The sequence below is a fragment of the Mercenaria mercenaria genome, chromosome 14 (assembly GCF_021730395.1).
Source record: "Mercenaria mercenaria strain notata chromosome 14, MADL_Memer_1, whole genome shotgun sequence".
Lineage (NCBI taxonomy): Eukaryota > Metazoa > Mollusca > Bivalvia > Venerida > Veneridae > Mercenaria > Mercenaria mercenaria.
The window spans coordinates 10,105,821-10,122,768 of record NC_069374.1 but is presented as its reverse complement, the minus strand read 5'-3'; the positions used below and the strand labels follow the sequence as shown (position 1 = coordinate 10,122,768).

At 33.4% G+C, this 16,948-nt stretch overlaps 1 protein-coding gene across 2 annotated transcripts; it reads right to left on the bottom strand.

The window, feature by feature from the left end:
* Positions 1-1,015: 1,015 nt before the first annotated feature.
* Positions 1,016-16,417, bottom strand: LOC128548361 (uncharacterized). 2 transcript variants are annotated; one of them, XR_008366971.1, is made up of 5 exons: positions 15,792-16,417; positions 14,803-14,961; positions 14,076-14,373; positions 5,550-10,828; positions 1,016-5,010 (listed from the first exon to the last, which is right to left on the bottom strand). XR_008366971.1 is itself a non-coding variant. In XM_053522930.1 (4 exons), exons 1-4 carry the CDS (start codon positions 16,353-16,355, stop codon positions 8,139-8,141), a joined length of 3,711 nt encoding a protein of 1,236 aa, XP_053378905.1. In that variant the 5' UTR covers positions 16,356-16,417; the 3' UTR covers positions 5,019-8,138. The 2 variants fall into 2 exon arrangements, 1 of the variants encoding a protein (XP_053378905.1); XM_053522930.1 differs by lacking the exon at positions 1,016-5,010 and having other exon boundaries at positions 5,019-10,828.
* Positions 16,418-16,948: the final 531 nt, after the last annotated feature.

The window sequence follows — 16,948 nt, the reverse complement described above, 5'->3', positions numbered from 1 at the left end:
TCCGGACAGACTTCGCCATCGTATTGTTAAGCTTCAACATTGGACTTTCACCATAGCACCGTTGCCATTCACACTGACTTTCGCACTTTGCCATCATACCGTCGCGCATCACCATCGTATTGTCACAAACGTATTGACAGGCTTCACCATCGTTCTGTCGCGCTTCAACATGTATATTCTCTATGGCACCGTTGTACTTCACCATCTTTTTGTCACCATCGTACTGTAGTGCTATGCCGTCGTACCTTCGTGTTTTACAATCGTATTGTGACAATAGTTCTGACAGGCTTCGCCTATGACATACCATTTGGATGAAATATCTGAAATCTCCCGAGCGGTATCTTAATACACAACTGAGGTAGTGTAGTTGTCAGGTACTTCCGGCGTACAAGATAGTACTTGTTAGAATCCTATAAGGTCTGTCAATTAACTTACCTGCAATGTATGGAGTTCAGAACATCAAACAAACTTAATTGCAATAAACTGTTACGAACATGAAGCATGGCCAAATAATTTTACTCAAACTTTTAAGCAAAGCCAAATCAGTTCATGCGGACAGTTTGTCAGTTACTTCCGTACATTTTAGAAAATTGTTAGGGATGTCAAGTAACGTAATGCAATATAATGTTGAGAAAATCAATCAAAGCCAAATAATTTTACTTGACCAAATCAGGCAGAAAGTTGTGAGTTTCTTGTAGCGTACTTTAAAGTACTTTCTAGAAAACCGTAATGTTTGTCATCAAGCATAGTCAAATGATTATACTCAATCAGTGCAGGCGGAGAAGTTGTCATTTACTTCCGGCGTACTAGATGATACTTGTAAGAAAACTATAAGGGATGTCAAGTAACTTAATTGCAATGTAATGTTGTGAACATCAAGCAAAGCCAAGTGATGTAACACGATCAAATCAAGCAGATAAAGTGTCAACCGACAAATCTGATAGAAATATCAGGTAATAAATTTAATTGATTGCACTCTTATTTCAAAAATGCTTGATAACAAGAAAGGTAATATATAGTTAAAGGGATTTTATTAACAAACGCTAAAACAACATTTACAGTCAGTAAATATTATGAATAATTTTTTTTTTGAAGATAAGACATAACATCGAAACAACAAAACAATACACAACTTACGTAGGACAAGAATACACATTGCACTTTACTTTTTCAATTTGTCATCAATTACATCAGTTATACCGTCAGACAATAAATCGCTGGAAGAAATAGGGGACTCGAAATTAAGCTGAAAATTTAGCATATTCAAATTTAGTAACATATGTAATAAACGCTGCATCTTGGTAAAAGGATGCTCTGTAACATGTATATAAATTTCTGCAAAGAAGTATACAAATTTCATTTACTTTACGAACGCCTATTTACTAAGCTCTAAAACAAAACAATTTTTCCTGACATAGCTATTTGTTTGGCTTCATTACTTGACAAAAAAGTTCGCTTCACATAAACTTACTTATTCTGCTTCTTTGTCATCTTCATGGCCTATATCACTTACATCTACATGTATGCATATTTTCATCTAAATGGCCTATCTCGCATCATAAATGTGGCTATAAAGTCATTGAAAATTTACTTTCAACAAAACGACCTTCAGTTTATCAACAATTGTACCAGCTACTAAAACTCTTCTGAAATGATTTCTCAACTCCTTTGAATAATAAATAAAATAAGTATTTTTAAGTTCTTTTTTATAAATATGTACTAGCATTTATTAATTCGAATTTTTCTTTGAGTAAAATATATATTTAACTTTTACCTTTGAACATGTTATGATTTTAAAAACTATCAAATGTTTCTATATAAACAGCTGCAGAGACACTTATATTCATCTCAGTACTAAATACTGGCAAAAATATGTTGGTGTGAATGAATGTTAACAAATAAATACCCTGTAAATAAAATAATCATGTTTGTTTTTACTTCTGCTTTTTGTTCAAACTAATCCTTTATGAATTTCAATGTTTGTTAGGGATTTATTGTAGGATTTGAAAGTTATTAATGATAAAAAACTAACGGATATAAACTATGCAATCCTTAAGAAAAATAATGCATGAACTATAAAAGCATATAACGTAAATATCGATACAACCGTTAACTGAGTAATTTCTATGTATATCAAGGCTATAAATATCTGTGCTAAATATATTCACAAGCTATGTAGACAAAAGGGATATACATTAGAAACATTTTTGTCAACAATCAAGGACGAAATACAATGTATTTTTGTAACATTTGAAATAAAATTGTTGGCCAGATATTCATAAGTAAAGTTTATTTTTCTATATTCGGACGATGCATTATCTTTGTTATGTCTACACAATTGGTATAATCTGAAAATTAATAACAGTGGTTAACACAACAGTTATTCATTAGCAAAATTGTAGGCATTGGAAAACAGCAATACCGGACATTTTCTCGTTTTTTCTAAAAACATATGCGCATGTATTCAACATCGCATATTTTAAGGGGAAGGACACCAGACAAGAGAATGCTCGCAACAAATAGAACCATTGAGAAAATGTTGATATCTGTGTGATGTTTGTCTGTAAGAAGTCTTCCTTCAAATCTAATCACATTTAGGATTATCGATGTAGATTTTTATTTTTTGAATATAATGACCGCCAAAGCAGCACTAGAAAATAAAAAGCTAAACTATGAGGAGGATATTGAACTGTCTTAAATATTTATGGTATCGTACTTATCGATCACGTAAGTATCTTTATGATATACTCAACTATATACAGATTGTCTCTTAAGTTGTTTGTAAAATAAAAAAACGTCCCTTTAAGAAAGTGATTGACCTATTCTTCCAGTACAAGCAGTTATTCTTGGACTGTTAATGATTTATGATACTTTTGAAATTATCTGTAACGTATGTATCAACCTATTTCTAACCCTAGAGTAAAGATAGAAAGCAGTTCATTATATATCACACAAATCTGATTTGGTACATCACCGCTTTTTCCTTCGTAGTAAATACTGATGTCAGCTAAATAGTCGAAAAATATACTGTTGACGGCTATTTTTCATCTCTATGACTGATAATTATGGATGGCTACGTATGTATCAATCAATAGGGGGTCAAGCATTTTAACATGCTAAAATATACGTGTGACAGAGGTGATTATCATTACATTATCAATTGTTTCTTTATTTCAAAACTCTTGTCAATTATAAAACGGTTGCTGAATGACCTCTTACAGTTGCAAAATCATTATTCATGAAAATTCGACTAAAAGAAATTTAACCTAACAATCCATGAACAAGGGACAGGACAATGGACAACTTTGGATTTATCTGAGCTGTAATGATCTGTAAGAAAAAGATTATGTTTGTAGTTTGCATAAACTACATGCTCTTCTTGTAAAGAAAATCTGTCAACTGACAGGTACTTTTTAAGTTACCCCTCAAAACATGATTTTGTGAAATGTAGGGTGCAGCCAGTCAAAAATTGTTTTACATTGTCTCTTGCATCAGTGATTTTAGGTATGATAATACCAATTTATCTTACTTACCGAGACATTCTCCCTTGCTCTGAAAAATGTTTCCTGATCAGTTATAACAAGAATATTTTCAAAACCACCTCTGGAACGTTCTAATGACAGAAAATCAATAAAATTTCTATCTGTTGTGTAGTTGCAATGTTGACAAGTTGTGCTCTAGTCTTGGCTGGAGTCTTACTTTTTATACAACGATGACAGTGCTTCATTTTTAAGACTGCTTCTAAAACAGGACAGTGAAAACGAGATCGAACAAGAGCAAGTGTTCTATCACGACCTTGATGACCAAGACCATCATGAAGAGACCGGAAATTAAGATTCCTGAACTTAATGGCAAAACTAACTGTTGACCCGAAGCTGTGTTCCTTAACTAGATCAGTGTCAACGCTTTTGAATTTTACATTTAGATATATAGGTCAAGGGCTTTGTTTCCATGGTAACATCAATTTAATTCAAGAAACACAGTCTTATACTGAAATTTGAACAATTTTAGAGTTTAGTTTTAGTATATAAGTAACAAATTATCAACAGAAACTGAAAAATAGGTATTTAAAATCAACTGCCCTATTTTTATTTGAAAATGGCCGATATAAGTAACCTTTCATCCAAGTACATTCCCAAAAACATCAGTTATCATCAACCATTTTCTTACATTCCGCATACATTTCAATATAACTGCATAAAAGAAGCAAAATATTGATCATAATTCAGAGCGAAAGACTCATAAAAAATATTTCAGCAAATTATTGCTATTTAAAAATAGTTCAAATAAAGAAAATGCACAGAATCACGTACTTTCAAAATAAAAGCTTCTAATTTTGCGAGGTAACTGACACGTAACGTCATGGCGTCAGTGACGTCTTTTTAAGGCAACAATGTTTTGAAGCGTTTCTGTGGCAATTTATTCATCATTTATGCATTATCAAACCACGAAACATCAGATCGGAGTCAGGTTCATGATTTTTTTTCAGAAGAATGGATATACAAACACATTTAGTCTGTCGTAAACGTGGTCGTAAATTGTCACTTTAGCTTCCGGTTGGGCATGCGCACATACAAATATTAAGGTAACCTACCTCCTTAAAGCAAACTCATCTTCAGACTTCTTCTAAAATCACACTATGGGTTAATGTTTTCATAGCCATTGCCTACAAATTGTGTGATTTACATGTATTACAAACTGTACCTTACTGTTATAAAATGTGCATATTTATGTATACATTGAAAGAGTCATAAAGTAAAGGGGACAACAATATAGTTGAAAATAACGCAATATGATGTTCAGTTGAAAGGAGTTTAAATTTCCCCACCCCTGTTTCATACACTAATCGTAATGAAAACCTACTAAATGTTAATATTATGGCATATACATAAAGGCCCATACACTGTACATTAATTTCTAATGAAAAAAAAAAACATATGTTTGTAAGTTCTGTTTAAAAGTAAATATGAAATTGCTTACTCCAACCAAAATGTTAAAGCTTAATTTAGCCTATTTCAGCAAAAATAAAATGACAAAAATGGTAACAATGTACACTTATATTGGATGAGTATTTATCATTTCTAAATGTTTAGGCTCGTTTCTGAAAAGAAGTATCATTACATTATCAATTGTTTCTTTATTTCGAAACTCTTGTCATTTATAAAACGAATGATGAATGACCCTTTACAATTGTTTATGAAACCTGACTTATATTTGGCATCAGATTGATGCTTTACAAATGTAAATCGTTAAGACATGATGCAAACTATTTTAGAGAAAATCTAGTCAAAACTGTTAAGGGCTGTTAAGTCATGGAACTACATGTACAATTGTACTGATGAAATCATATTTTTCAGTTGCCACAAAACCCTTATATACCCACTAAAATAAGTAAATATGAACATAAATAGATAAATAAATCGAAAAAGGAACCTTGATATGTTTTTATGTAAAAGCGCGAAGAATCTAGTAAGAATTGTTATCAAGTCGATTATGCTCATAAGGTAATTAGAAATATCATGTCAATTATGCTAATAATGTAGCATAACGAATATTGTCAGCTATGCTCACAATATAACATTATACAAATATAAAATGCATTTAAGGTAGTTTTGCACATTTGATAAACCGAAAGTGACGGCGTAACATCATTTATTAAATTTATTGCACTGTTACTATCATTCTAACATTTTGTATGATATTAAAATATATAAATAAATAATTCAAAATAATGTCTTTATATTAGCGTGTAATGTCCGCTTCACTTTAATCATGGTTAGATATCTCAAAAATGAACCAAGGATCTATACATTTTATTTCACCGAATTATAGGCCACATGTTTATTTACAACTGTGAGAAATTTCACTGAAATCTACATTGTAGAAAAATTACTATTCGCGAAAATTTTATGGAAGTTATGATTTTCCAATAGGCTCCCTTTATGAAAAATTGCCTAAGCTCTAAATTTTTCAAATCAGTTTATCAGAAAAGCATGCATACAACCCTATCTTTTTTAGTTACTGAATTTTTTGGTATATTCTGAAGTTTTAAAAAAAATCAGAGTTTAATCAAATTCTACACTGTAGAAAAACTTTCGACCCGAACGTGCAGAACTACCTTAAATTTGTTAGTAGAAATTGTGAACCCATGAAATATAATGTCAAGCGAGGCGATAGCCGATGTTGACAATATTTTCCAAGCGATCACAATATCTGCTAGCACACTCAAATGTATGTTATGTCTGTTCTTTACCCAGCTGCCACCCGTAGCTTAATCTCAGAGTACCGCCGTTGGTTCTCCTCAACTATACTCGAGAAAAAATAAACACGCAACATCCATTTATGGAATATATTTCATTCGCGCAACTTGTATGCAAATATATTGATATTCGTTAAATCCGATCAGGGACTGTATTCATATTTAGCGTCTTAAGTATAAGTATAAGAAATTGATTATTTACTTAAGTATTACTTAGGTTAAAATTTGTTTTACTTAAGTATATTTGTTATTCATAAAACAATTTAATAAGTAAATCTTGTTTTTTATTGTGGACGAAAACATTAAAAAAACCCAATAATTTCAGACAGATACAACACGTGCAATTATGTTTAAAGTGCTTTTATCTGAAAAACAACACTTTAATCATGCCACGCTATTTTGTTTTCTGACTTAAGTCATTTCTTACGTATCTTAAGTTTTAGCTGCTCTATGACCAGGACTTAAGTTTTCACTTAGACTTAAGCTGAAATCACCACAAACTTAAGTAAAATCTTAAACCTAAGTCAAAACTTTTACTTAAGATGTTTTATGAATACGGTCCCTGATATGGTGTTTTTGTGATATAACACAAAACTTTAACTTGCATGTGTCGTATTCTAATTGGCAAGTACCCTACCCATCTGCAGTAACATTGTGAATACAATCCCCGATGAATATTCTTTTCCTTGTTTTTGACTTTGAGATGCACATGTTTGCTGATCAATCTCTTTTAACTCAAGCGTGCGAGTTTGTTTTAAAAATATGTATGTATAAGTTTGATAAGAAATTCTATAATGTTCTTAATTTTGACACATGTTCTGAATTTTAACACCAACGCATTTTTGACAAAGATGGTATAGTACTTAACATAGCCTACCAGTACTTAAATCATTAAATACCTTTTCCGATATTCAAAGCAAATATTTATACCACTAATAAAATAATACAGCATACACACAGAAGCGACCACATTAAGATTAGATTTTAGATTTACCTCAGAATACTAGATGCAATATCTCAAAAATGGGCCATGATATCTTCGAGGACATCTTTTATCTTTCATATCCATACTTATTACTCATTCCACACCAAAACATTTATTTTGGAATTTGTTCAATCCAAAAAGTAAAAAAGATTAGCCTATATTTTGCAAAATCTAGTTAAAAGCTATACATCTTCGCCTCTATGAATGATAGTAGGACGTTTTCTACATACTTGAAATGGACTTTTCCGGTGTAAAAGTATTGCCCCGAAATTTTAATTATTGTATGGAAGTGTATCTTTAATGCTAGCTTAGACATTCTTAAAGTTTTATTACAATTATTTATCTAAAACCCGCTTAGCTCAGTAGGTATGAGCGTTGGTCTACGGATCGCGGGGTCGCGAGATCGATCCTTGGGCGGGGCGTATGTTCTCCGTGACTATTTGATAAACGACATTGTGTCTGAAATCATTAGTCCTCCACCTCTGATAATTCATGTGGGGAAGTTGGCAGTTACTTGCGGAGAACAGGTTTGTACTGGTACAGAATCCAGGAGCACTGGTTAGGTTAACTGCCCGCCGTTACATGACTGAAATACTGTTGAAAAATGGCGTTAAACCCAAAAACAAACAAACAAAATTTATCTAAAAATCTCGCAACTGAAATTTTAAAACAGTGCAGTGTGCACAACGGCTGATATTAAACAATCGATTTAAGGCATGACAAAACCTAAACATTTAAATTGATCCTTATACTACCCTTTAGTACCCGTGGTGTTCATTCAATTTGTAATGATGTATGCTTTTAACTGTATTGTTTTATATTTTTTGAGAAATCAAGGTAAATGATGTTAGACAAAGGTGGGAGAAAAAATTAATTTAACATAGCGTGATAATACTATGTCGTGTCTTTCAGTTTGTAAAACAAAAACTTATTATCACCACTTTCGTTCAATTCATCAACCTCCACTTGGTACTTTGGAGATGATCTTATCTCTTTCGTCATTTGCCTATAGTCTTTTTCTGTTTTCACGGTGCACCGCTTCAGCTCAACTTTGACGTGTTGTGGCAGAACGGCAACACTGTCAATGAGACATCTCAGTGAAGTACTCGTCATAGTTACCCTATAGAAGTAAACAAACTCCAGATTTGTCATTTGTGGTGACAGTATGAGTGCAGTATCACCAAGATCAGTCAACTGAATAGCAACACTTTCAAGCCTTGGCAATTTTGGCAGAGTATCTTTAATAATATCAAACTGTTCGGGTTTAAAACAAGTGAAAGACACTAAGCTTAGATTTCTTGCTTCAGGCAGACACTGGACTAACGATGTTTGAACATCTGGTCGTAAGTTTCCTACACCACAGATCTCCAGTGAGGAAGAGTCAACATGCAGCATAGACACGGGTACGTCATCTAAATTAAAATTCTTAATATTCTGGTGACGGGACAGATCAAGGCAGAAACCTTCACACTTTTCGTGATCTATACATATTATATTTCTTAATGTGATATATGTCATTGTTTGTCTGGTCACCAGGTATTGAAATAAATGTTCGATATCAGCATGCCTCAGACGGATATGTTCCAGATTTATTGTTTGTAAATTTTCCATGCGTAACATAATGTGTACTGTTTTAGCAGACATTTCTTTGATATGTCTTTTGTACATATTGTCTCTAAACACTACGTAGCCGAGAATCAAACATGCAATTGTGTTTTCAGATCCAGAAAGTAAACGATAAAGATCTTGTTCTTCAGGAACAGCCTCGATGACTAATTTGAGTAACGAATGCATACCTTGCAGCTCGAGCGTTTCAAGTTTTTCTGTAAACTCCTCTGTAGACCGACATTCTGATATACTGATTGATTTAATCTTGTCTTTATTGTTCTCTGTTAGGATTTTAAGTATATTGCACGTGTCTAGTGTGACTGTGCTATCTATGATTATATCTTCGATATATAAAGGAGTATTATTTTGTCCATTATTGGTAATGATTTCTTGCGCAGAATCTGTCAGCATGGACTGCCAGGATTTCATAATTTCCCAATATTCAAGCCATCTTGGTAAATACGACCGGCCAGATATATAGTTATTCCTGAAATACTCTATTTTCTCATCAGAAGACAAATTGTCCATAAATATTTTAAAAATATGACCACATGCAACAGAATTTAGTCCGGCGAGAAATATAAACACATTTGACATTTTCAGTATAGCAGACAGTGTATTACATTCTCTGCGAATAATTTTTTTAATGTCTTGATTGTAGTAGTGCGACTGTATATAAAGGGCTGCGAAATACTCTTGGATAGATTTGTGTTGAAATGAAAGAGTGCTGCGTCTCTCTGAGACTGATCCATAGTCTTTAGTTTGTGATAAAAATCCTATTTCTAAACAAAATTGGAGAATGTCCTCTGATATAATGCAAAGAACTTCAGACCTATCAAATACAAGATTACTTTCCAATTTCGAACTAAACAGTTTTTCAAATGCTAGTTTAGCAAGAGCGATTAATACGTCGTAATGTGATTTACAAATTTCACTCAAATGTGGGCATGGAGGAATGTTTAATGATGTGCTTATTCCTCTTGGTGCTGAAGCTGCCTTTCCTAACTTTATTAAACCCCGAGATAGCGTAAGTTTTATTATATTAGTATATATTTCGCATTTCGATTTTCCTATTGACTTTCCGTCAAACCACAGGCAAATCATTTGCAACAGGATGTAGGGGATATATCGCAAGTTTTCGAGCTTCAGAGTCGACGTTGTACTTTCGAACTCTTTAGCGGTCTTTGATTCGCCCTGTACTGTTTTACTGTTCAGTACTTTAACAGCACTACTTATAAGCTCTTCCGATGAAACCCTGTCCAGCTCATTGATTTCTATGTGTCTGTCAATTTGAGTGGTACCCAGTCTGACATCGTCAAATTTCCAAGGCCGTGTTGTCGTAAGCACTGTGCATAGTTTTCGTGCTGGCATGTGGGGTGTTGCATGGACATCTCGGCAACCTGTATCACAGCTTATCGGGTGCGTCCATTCATCAAGACCATCTAGAAGAACTAAACATGTCCTCTCATTTAAGATATCCTCTAATACAACCCTTGAGTACCGAGAGCACCTTGCAAGATATTTGAGAAGGTTTCGTTCGATTATATCATCTAAACTGCATACAGAGGTGCTAACATCGCGTAAGGAAACCATGAATAAAAACTCAAATGTTTTCATCATATTTATATCTTCTGATTTGAATGTCTGCTCTAGCATTTCAGTGGATCTATGAGCTTTGCACCAGGTCATGCCGACTTTCTTCGCAAAAGATGTTTTTCCAACTCCAGGATTTGCTGTGACGTAAACGTCTTTGTACAATTCACCATCTTCGCGGAGAAACACGTCACGGTATGAATGTATTGGCGTCCTTTTAGGAAGTTTCTGAAACTGTCCGAACTTTGTTTGTATGTCAACGGAAGTAAGTGGTGGCTGCACATAAAAATCGGTCAATGGAACATTGTGTTCTTCTATGAGTGGGGCATAAGAAATTGTAGAGTAATGTTTTCTGTAGAACTCGATCAGGTCCTCTTTTATATCTGCAATGACAAAATTCTATAATCAGCATTTTCAGCAGCGTTTCTTTATTTATCTACATAATCGTATTACATGTTTAGCTTATGTACGTTTTTTTCTGTCATGGAAAATGAGAAAAAGGATCGTAATACAGCGTTTCTATTCAAATAATTAAATGTCCTTCTTGTAAATTAATGCATACCCGATATTTTTTTAATGTATGAATGGCATTGATAAATTCACTAAACAATCATACAAATAATAGTGCTAATTTAGAATAACGTGTACTTTTAATAACTAAAGGGAAACCGTTGTTAAACAACACGACAGCAAGAACAAGGAACTCAGATATGAGAGAGTTTAATTTAAATATTTAAAGGTGACAATGTCATTAAGACAATATATAAATTTATACAAAAATGTACATTGTAATTTAAATTAAAAATTTATTATTATTATTATTATTATTATTATTATTATTATTATTATACCAGATTTATATAGCGCCCTTTTCATGATAAACACGTTCAAAGGCGCTTTACATATAGCAGACGCAGCCACACAGGGCGCGAAATTCATCCTCTACTAGTACAAATACAGAGCGATCTGACAAGAGAGACAGAATGAGATAAAGCCCAGAACAGACAGAGAGAACGTTTTAGATACAGACGTATCCGGCTGAATTAGCCTAGCTCTTTGCAAATAGACAGTCAGCTTCTTTAACGTGCCTGGTGTATAGCACCGATACACGCGAAGCCGTCTTTCCTGGGAAAAACCAGTACAGGCCTCTAGTTAGTAGGAAGACACTCAAGAGCATCGCAGAAATTTCCAGTGCCTGGACCGGGATTCGAACCCCGGATCTCTGGATTGACAGTCCAGCATGTTACAACTAGATCATGGGTCATAACAAATAACTGACTTTTGAATTTGATCCCCGAGCTGTTTCAACATTAAATCATATTTGGAGAAAAATTTACATCTCAGAAATTAACACAAGACATTTAAACAATTTTAATTTCTATCTTCGAGCTTACCCTAAATACATTGCAAACTTAATATTCAAAGTCTAATATTGATACTTTGAAACTCGATTACTTTTAGCGCTTGTTTGTATTTCCGATATTATAACAATTTCAGATTCGATGGGAATTCAAATTTTCCGTTGTCACGATAGAGTTTGATCGTCCCGTTTTAGTTCGAAATGGAATTCATAATTTATTTGTTGGTGCCATCTTCGCAGAGCTTAAAAAAAACCCTGAATATCAAACAACTTGACTGCAATTTTAAAATCTAAATAAAAAGCGGTATGCTATCGGAGACACATGTAACACACATTTCATTACACCGATGTTACTCACTTTCTTGTACTTCTCGTTTGACCAATATTTCTGTTGCTATGAACTTTGTCTGACGTTGTGTATATTCACCTGCATCAATGTTGAAACTACAGTTTAGAGCTTATGCAACAGTACTTTGTCTACAGTTGAAATATGTTAGCGATATCCTGTAGAATTGTGGTATTGGACAGACCAATGTTAAATGACTTTTTGCTATTATAGTTCTGTCTTATCAAAAGCAGAAAGGGTAAAAGTTGTAGTGGACATTAACATATATCAAAAACATTCTGCATCATCGAGTGTTTATATGGATAACAAGTATTCGGTGCACACCATAAACCGGTTTAAGCTCCCCAGTAGTGTTTTGCCACTGACCGTTCCAAGTGACCCCACTGTGTTCCATTATTTGTTTGTTTTGTCGTCATGTGTTTGCTTTGTGTGTTAGCAGTGTGTACTTCTTCGTGCTGTGAGCTTCGTTTTGAGGAGGCTGCGTTTTTGGAACTTGGCATTTCCTGTTTGATATTTATTCTTGTTTTTACTCGTCTTTTTCCGTTAAGATAAGATGGACGTTCACATATTGAAATATAAATAGTTCCCATTGAACAACTGTGCAATGCATAAAATATATTTAGCAAACTTTCTGCCACTTGCAATTAAATATATAATGTTCAATTTCAATTTCATTTAGTGGCAATTTATGTAACGGCTGCGTGGTACATATGCATAATGCTCCGTGGAAGGCACCGGACATAGAATAATACATATTTTCTAACTAAAGGGCTAAGAATTATAACTTTAGTTCTGCATGTTCAGATATTTTTCTTTAAAGTAAACCTTAACTAAAACCTGGTTTTCAAAAATTCAGAATATAACAAGAACGATTGGCAAATAAAAATATAGTGCCTATGCTTGATTGTTTGCTAGATGGATTTAAAGAAGACATAATTGGGTATTATACCGGGCGTCAATATTTTTATTGTCATAGCTAGGACTTATTTGATATATTTTTCAGATACGTAAGCTAAATGACATTGTACTTAATTCGTGTTACGTGTTTACATAATTTTTCAAATGCTTTACATCTTTCGATCCTGTTTGGAGATTATTTTACCACACTCAGACAAAATATTTTACTACAGACAAACTCTAAGAGCTGATCAAATATAATCGCCGCTTAGTCCATTCGGCGACTAGTGATGTGCAGTCTAAAGACTGATCTTGCTGACTTGTGCACATTTCACCTAGTTATAAAAAATCCAATTCTTACAAAAATATACTTTAGAAGCTATTTTGATGTTAACGCCTGTTTAGAAATAAAAATAGTTGCAAAAAAATATTCATCAATAAAAAAATCTAAGAATGATACTCACTATTTACATGTAGGTATTTACAAGAATAAAAGAGAAAAGAAAGAACATTTGACCAACAAAACTATACACTCACCTGTAGAAATTGAACAAATCATTCGAAATTTATTATACAGAAAATGACTCATGATATTATTCATTTCTGCAAAACGCATTCATCCATAGTAATTGTGTTAACTTTATTCAATGATAATTGACCAAGTTGGCTAATACACATCATGATATTTATCATGATAATAATATTGTGGCATATTATGTGGAATACAACTCTCCTACTGCAACATTATTTTTTCATTTGAAGCAAAGTATGCGAATATTTTTTTATGTACATACTTCAGTTTCTCTTTTATTCTAATGAAAACCAAATGAGTTAATAGTAAGTAGAACATTTTGATAGACAAGATGATGAATAATTGTTTTTTGTGCATATTTATTTCCTAAAACGTGTTAGCATCAAAATACTTTCAAGAATCTAATTTTCGCAATCTTGGTATTGTATCTGTCTAGGGGAAATGTACTCATATTAGTAAGATCTATCTACCCGTAAGAAGAGACGCAGATGTTACCTTTTTCAATTCTTTCTTTTTCTTTTTCACCTGTCTTTGCTATTTCTTCTTTCTGCTTTTCTGCTTCTCTCTTGATTTCAGCAATAGAAGACTGTTTCTCTGCAATGATCAGATCCAAACTTGTCACTGTTAATGTTTTTACGTCAGCAATTAAGGCTTTAACATCCTGCATGAGCTGGATGGAGGACTGCGTTTTCTTTTCAATGGATTTCAACGCATCAAGTTGCCTATCTTTGATTGCATTGTCTAACACTGTAGTAATGTCTGCTGTGGTTATAGTTAACGTGTTTGATTTTAACTGAAATGAACAATTTGGTCGTTATAAAATCATCTAAAAAGGAACAATGAACATGAAAATGCCCATTTTTGGAAAGAAGCATATTTATGAAAAGGATTCACAAACAAGTAAAGGTTGAATTTTCAGGGTCTACACACTCGGTTTGAACAATATTAGGGTCGTAACTAGGAAGATTAATAGTTCTCATCTAGACGGTGGTAAATTTTACTCAGTCACATTTCATTATGAAATGTACCTGAGGTTATACTTTATTGGTCAGTATCTGTTGGAAATCGACACATGTTCAGTTGCCCAATTAGAAACTAAATCAATTCAAATACCGGTGTTAATTTAAAATGTTTGCTCTAAAATAATGTAATGTACAATATAAAAATTAACCGTATATAAATCATCAAATAAATCATCAAATTTTTTTCTTTTTTAGTTTACCTGCTTTAGTTTTTCCACTGCATCCTTAGCATTCTGATCAGTGGCCAGGTATTTTGCATCAGACAAAAGGTCAATTAAGGTATCGATGTATTGCACCAACATTGTCTCAGAGATATTCAAATCTGCTGAATGTCGTATATCACGACCTGCCTCCCGTGCCTGCATTGTAAAACAGTCATATATATAAACATGGTATATGTAAATAACACAGAATGGCCCTGAGCTAAGGATAATGAAACTGAGCAAATCGAAAGCAATTGTGTGAATATCACCCAAGGTTATTTTCTATTTGCAAATAAAAATAAAAGTCACCACTTTGGTTCTATTTAACATTAAAATCAGCTTCACGGAAATTCTGTGCAGCAGACAGGAACAACTGCGACGTCATCTAAGGAACGTTCTCTTTGACTTTACGCGGACATCGTCACAACATCGGTCCGCTTCCACTAAGCAGCGTTGACGTAATTATCATGCCGTTTCTTTTGCTGTTCATACTAAACGAACGTCATAATTTTCAATGGAAAAGAATAGGGCGAACGTAAATGTTTAACAATTGATCACCTGCGACGATCATGTATTTCAAGCGATGATAAGATATCAGAGGTGACTTGTAATTGCTATAAAGGACTTGATCTTTTTAAAATACTACTCAAATAAGTGCATATGTTCATATTTCCATCGCAGCTTTGAAATATCTGAACATTTGAATATTAGTATATTTAGCGTTAAAGGACCCAGTGCATCTTTTTAAATGTACTTCTAAAAATTTCTGTTTGGCCAACATTTATCTAGGAATTCATTTGAATTAAGTAATTGTACTTATCGCATGTTCATAGCATACAGTATAGTTATACTCAAATCATACATTTCAAGATATGAATAAATATTTTTGAGACGGTTTTACAAATTCTGATCGATTTAACCTAAAAGTACAATTTGTTACTTCTCATGCGGATTCAGTAATCCTGAACTCTTAAAATTAGCATTACCTTAGTACACACATTGTTCGGCTGACTAAGTTGGGCTGACATTTTGTTTTGGAAACGTTTGTTGTTGATGATAACAGTCAAAGTACCATTGAAATCAGTATCTGCAAGTCTGGTTACACCTGAATAACCATCCGGAGGCATGTAGCATTTTGCTATTTCAAAGGCATCATTACTCCACCTACTGGCATTCGTGTTCTTCCAGGAAGACCCATCATATCTGTGTTCACGTCGAATACTTTCCCGCATATCTTGGCATAATCCGTTTGGACATGGTTGATTAGGCTGTTTATCTGACTGACCTGTATCATGTAATTTACATCGGCCTTTCGAGCAGAAGTTTGGTGTTGGGCAGGCTAGAACATTTTCAGTAGTACAGGAGTTACAGACGGTTCCAGCAGGCAAAGCTTTCTTTTTGAATATTGATGCCAACATGTCCTTTTGAAATTGTGTCATTTCGTCACTGACAAAGTCGTCGAATCCTTGTTTTGCAAAAAGCAAAGCAAGAGCGCCTTTAAGCCAGTTAACGAACTCCTTATCCTGAATCATTGGTAGTGATGACGCCATTATAAATGTCAATCAACTGACTTTCCTAATATTTTGTGTTTCATAAGGTCGCAAGTAGAACCTAAAATAGTAAAAACGTAAGGTCAAACATATGTCTAGTGTTAAGATTAACACACTTTGTAAAATTTTATTCTTCATAAACGTAAACAAATGATTTTTTAAATAGATTTAGAAAGCATACTAACCTATACAATTTTGAGACAGTTAAAAAGATTTAGGAAGAAAAAACAGCTATAAAGAATGACCTTTTTCTAAAGTCGTTTAACATAAGGCTGTGTTGTTGTTTCGAAAGAATTCTTGACTTAGTGTTAAAGGCCGACATTGGTTCTCCTGGAGAACTTTTCTTGTGATTGACAACTTTAATTGCTTCTTGTAGAAAGTGCTGATAATCTAATGATAATGTGGTCAGCAGTGGTCACATTTTATAAGACTGCTGTAGGTCATCAGGTCAAGCACAATTTATGATCAGAGAGATACACAGGTAATGTGTAAAAAATAAATTACTAAGGCATTTCTATCTGAATTGTTTTATTATCTAAAATGTCTCTTCCTTTTAGATTTAGTTTATATTATATGTCTTTTGTATGTATAAC

Bases quoted from the DNA above. Each gene is read 5' to 3' on its own strand.
- LOC128548361 (XM_053522930.1), bottom strand. From the start codon at position 16,355: ATGGCGTCATCACTACCAATGATTCAGGATAAGGAGTTCGTTAACTGG. The intron at 14,962-15,791 runs GTAATGCTAATT...TTTACAATGCAG, and splicing joins CGAACAATGTGTGTACTAAG to GCACGGGAGGCAGGTCGTGA. The intron at 14,374-14,802 runs GTAAACTAAAAA...TGTTCATTTCAG, and splicing joins CAGTGGAAAAACTAAAGCAG to TTAAAATCAAACACGTTAAC.